The sequence below is a fragment of the Rhea americana genome, unplaced genomic scaffold (assembly GCF_003343005.1).
Source record: "Rhea americana isolate MKP2758 unplaced genomic scaffold, rheAme1 scaffold_278, whole genome shotgun sequence".
Classification (NCBI taxonomy): Eukaryota; Metazoa; Chordata; class Aves; order Rheiformes; family Rheidae; genus Rhea; species Rhea americana.
The window spans coordinates 733,904-734,841 of record NW_028186399.1 but is presented as its reverse complement, the minus strand read 5'-3'; the positions used below and the strand labels follow the sequence as shown (position 1 = coordinate 734,841).

The 938-nt window shown below is 48.3% G+C and overlaps 1 protein-coding gene across 1 annotated transcript; it reads left to right on the top strand.

Moving 5' to 3' along the window:
- Window positions 1-13: 13 nt before the first annotated feature.
- RPS28 (ribosomal protein S28) lies at window positions 14-444 on the top strand (the record flags this gene model as incomplete). The annotated part of the gene is made up of 2 exons (XM_085308553.1): window positions 14-161; window positions 321-444. A coding segment is annotated over one exon (141 nt), but the record flags the coding sequence as incomplete, so codon positions are not given.
- Window positions 445-938: the final 494 nt, after the last annotated feature.

Below are 938 nucleotides of genomic sequence, written 5' to 3'. Positions count from 1 at the left end.
GGCCCGGCCCTGACGCCGCGCCGCTCTCCAGGTGCGTGTGGAGTTCATGGACGATACGAGCCGCTCTATCATCCGCAACGTGAAGGGGCCGGTGCGCGAGGGCGACGTGCTCACGCTGCTCGAGTCGGAGCGCGAGGCCCGGCGGCTGCGCTGACCCGCCGGTGAGTCCCGGCCCCGGCCCGCTGCGCCCGGCGGCTCCTCAGGCCTCGCCCAGCTCGCAAGTAGCACGAAACGCTCCTTTCCGTTTACTTCCGCCCCTTTTAAACCGTTCAAACGAGCAGTTCTGTAGCCAAAACAACTCTCCGCTGTCTTCCTCTCAGGTGATCAAGGCCTTACTGCACTAGCTCAAGAGCTGCTRGTTGACATCTACTCTGCCAGATGTGGCTCACAGAAGAAGAGGATGGCGTTTGGAGCTAATACAATAAAGTTTGTTGTTGGTGTTTTTTTTTTTTCCAGTAATGGTTTGTCTAGGTCTCAGTTGTTGAATKTGTGGGTGCTCTGGCCTGTCTCAGGGCTTATGCGACTACCTTTAACAGTTGCATTCAGTAGAGGGACAAAAGCCAAATCCCCTTATTACAGGGGTTACCCTTACCCTTTTTGGATAAAATGCCTTCACCTTGATATTACTGCTTTTTTGTGTTTTGTATTAATCTATATTTTACAGGAGAAATAACTAGCTTTGTGTTGATTAATGACCTTAGTTATGACCATGCATTTGGTAAATGTTTCCCTCGATATAGCCACTGGAGTGACACTTAAGTTTTGTGGACCTTCTTGGAATTTCACTTTCTTTCACTTTTCACAGTCAAAATTTGGACTGGCTTTCAAAGCAATTGCCTTCTGCTTCTATTTTTCTGTGGTCAGTAGTCTATAAATGTTACTATAAATATAACTRCTGTCTTTTCTGGCAGTTACCATAAATAGTACTTGCCCCTGTT